Source organism: Limulus polyphemus, unplaced genomic scaffold (assembly GCF_000517525.1).
Source record: "Limulus polyphemus unplaced genomic scaffold, Limulus_polyphemus-2.1.2 Scaffold2018, whole genome shotgun sequence".
Taxonomy (NCBI): Eukaryota; Metazoa; Arthropoda; class Merostomata; order Xiphosura; family Limulidae; genus Limulus; species Limulus polyphemus.
Window position 1 is genome coordinate 105,711 of NW_013667628.1, and position 2,401 is coordinate 108,111.

Sequence of the window (2,401 nt, forward strand, 5' to 3'; positions counted from 1 at the left end):
GGTACATTTAATGGAAGGTTATATATTGGTCCTCTTTCCATCTAGAAAATCAAGCTTCGAACTTCATGAAAAATGAGGAATGATTTTATTATTCTTTTTTTTTTGCAAAATATATTTTTCACCTTTTTACAAACATGGAACGATAGTCTCTGTAAGGAGGCATTTAGGTCATATGTAAATCTTCATTTGTCTTAGCTTTATCTTATGATGCTTCTGTCATTTCAATAAAAAAACAACCTTGTTGAAAATAAAACCGATCTGAAGAGTAATAATCTAAAATAGAACACTAAATATCTAGAATATACATATGGACCTTTTCAAAGTTATAGTCGTATATCAAAAAGTCAGAAAGTTAATGTCAAAATTTTACTTAAGATAAAAAAAAATAAGAATTTGCCACTAAGCTGTTAACTAACATATTTTATATATTAAATTTACAAATTGCTCAAAGTTTTGATTAAGCTTCTTATTTTGCTGGTATTTATAACAATAATATAAAACTTGTACAATATGTAAATGAAAAAAATAATTAAAATCCTAATAATGTAACTAACATATGTTGGTCAAATAAAGTAAATTTTTTGTAAACATGTGACATTTTAGATCACTAAATGATGAATTGTACAAGGCAACATAGTAATTTTTTTTTTCTCTAAGTAGATAAGGTGCATTTCATGATCTTTCCCATCCTGTTGTTGTCTAATTCTTTAAGATATATGTATATATAAAAATATGCAGATGTCAGGAAGATATGTCATGTTTCCATAGAGCTCCAGTTGATCTTGGCAAAAAATGGATGAGATTTAATGTCATCTAATCCATGAGGTCCAGCCCCAAGTCTTTCAGAGGGACTGTACTTGAGCAACTAAAGAGAGAAATAAAAATAAATCCTATAAGGTAGTGGATGAAGTAAACAACTGGGTTTTACGTGTCTTGTTACTAATTTTATTCCTTTTTTTTCTTTAATGTTACACAACTAGTTCTTACATTTAATAGATATACATTAACTTTTATTCAATTTATTTATTATGAGGATTATTTTACATTGTACAAAGATTTAATATTAATCTAAATTGGTAGACCCTTGCTCGAAACATGGCAAAAATATCGCTAACAACGAGAGTACCCATCTGATGAAGCAGTCGTTATTACAAGTTTTTCTTTAATGACTTTGAGTGGCTTAGAGTGGTATATCAAATCATCAACATCAATGACTAGGTTGATATTTATTTTTGATCAGTGTACGTAGCTTTCTTTTATCAGATATTACTGATAATTCTGATACTTGAAGTAACAGTGCAACTGCTTATACTTCAATATTGAAGGTAGTAGTAGTTTTAAGAATTAATACCAGGATTTTCGAAATCAATTTTAGTACTTTTATTACAGGAAAATTAACCTACAATGTGAAACTTTAACTATGCAAAAACAACAACAAAAAACTGTGGCTATCAAAGATATTCTAACATTTAAATATTCTTTGATATCTCCAGTCTGCAGAAATATTAAATGTGGTTAATCACTCATCAATTCTAATAACATAAGAACTCTGTTTAAAACCCAGACTGAGAGTAATAATCATTCAGCCAAGTGTAAATACCTAACAGCATAGCGATTCCATCACTGCTGCTATAGGAGATATAGCTTACCTTTCTTAGCAAATCTTGGGCTTCTACAGACACATGACTAGGAATGTTTATAGTGGTGTGAGAGGTGATACCACCAGATTGACAAGAATACAGAGCCTGAAAAATCAAACACTGTTAATGAACAATGTAATATAAGGATATGATGTCAAGGTCATTTTGCTGCATGAGTAAACTACTAAAAAAATCCAAATTTTCATGAACATCAAAATATGTCTTATTCTTGTACAGATATCATTTTCAATATTAGCATGTGTTTTCATGTTAAGAACCATATTGTTTTTACAAGGTAAAAACTATACTAAGTTTACATTCACATGCTAAGAACCGTAATACACTCGCATGCTAAGAACCGTAATACACTCGCATGCTAAGAACCATAATACACTCACATGTTAAGAACCGTAATACACTCGCATGCTAAGAACCATAATACACTCGCTAAGAACCGTAATACACTCGCATGCTAAGAAGCATAATAAACTCGCATGCTAAGAAGCATAATACACTCGCATGCTAAGAACCGTAATAAACTCGCATGCTAAGAACCGTAATACACTCGCATGCTAAGAAGCATAATACACTCGCATGCTAAGAAGCATAATACACTCGCATGCTAAGAAGCATAATACACTCGCATGCTAAGAAGCATAATACACTCGACATGACTAAGACCGTAATACACTCGCATGACTAAGAACCGTAATACACTCGCATGACTAAGACCGTAATACACTACGCATGACTAAAACTGT

At 31.0% G+C, this 2,401-nt stretch overlaps 1 protein-coding gene across 2 annotated transcripts in view; it reads right to left on the bottom strand.

The window, feature by feature from the left end:
• Nucleotides 1–89: 89 nt before the first annotated feature.
• The window catches only part of LOC106465675 (ribosomal protein S6 kinase delta-1-like), a 39,831-nt gene continuing 37,519 nt past the window's right edge, over nucleotides 90–2,401 (bottom strand). For both annotated transcript variants that reach the window (XM_022393604.1, XM_022393603.1), the window contains 2 exons: nucleotides 1,650–1,745; nucleotides 90–865 (listed from right to left, as the gene is read on the bottom strand). In XM_022393604.1, coding sequence (XP_022249312.1) covers nucleotides 755–865; nucleotides 1,650–1,745 — 207 coding nt within the window. In that variant the 3' untranslated portion in view covers nucleotides 90–754. The remainder of the gene's footprint in view (nucleotides 866–1,649; nucleotides 1,746–2,401) is intronic.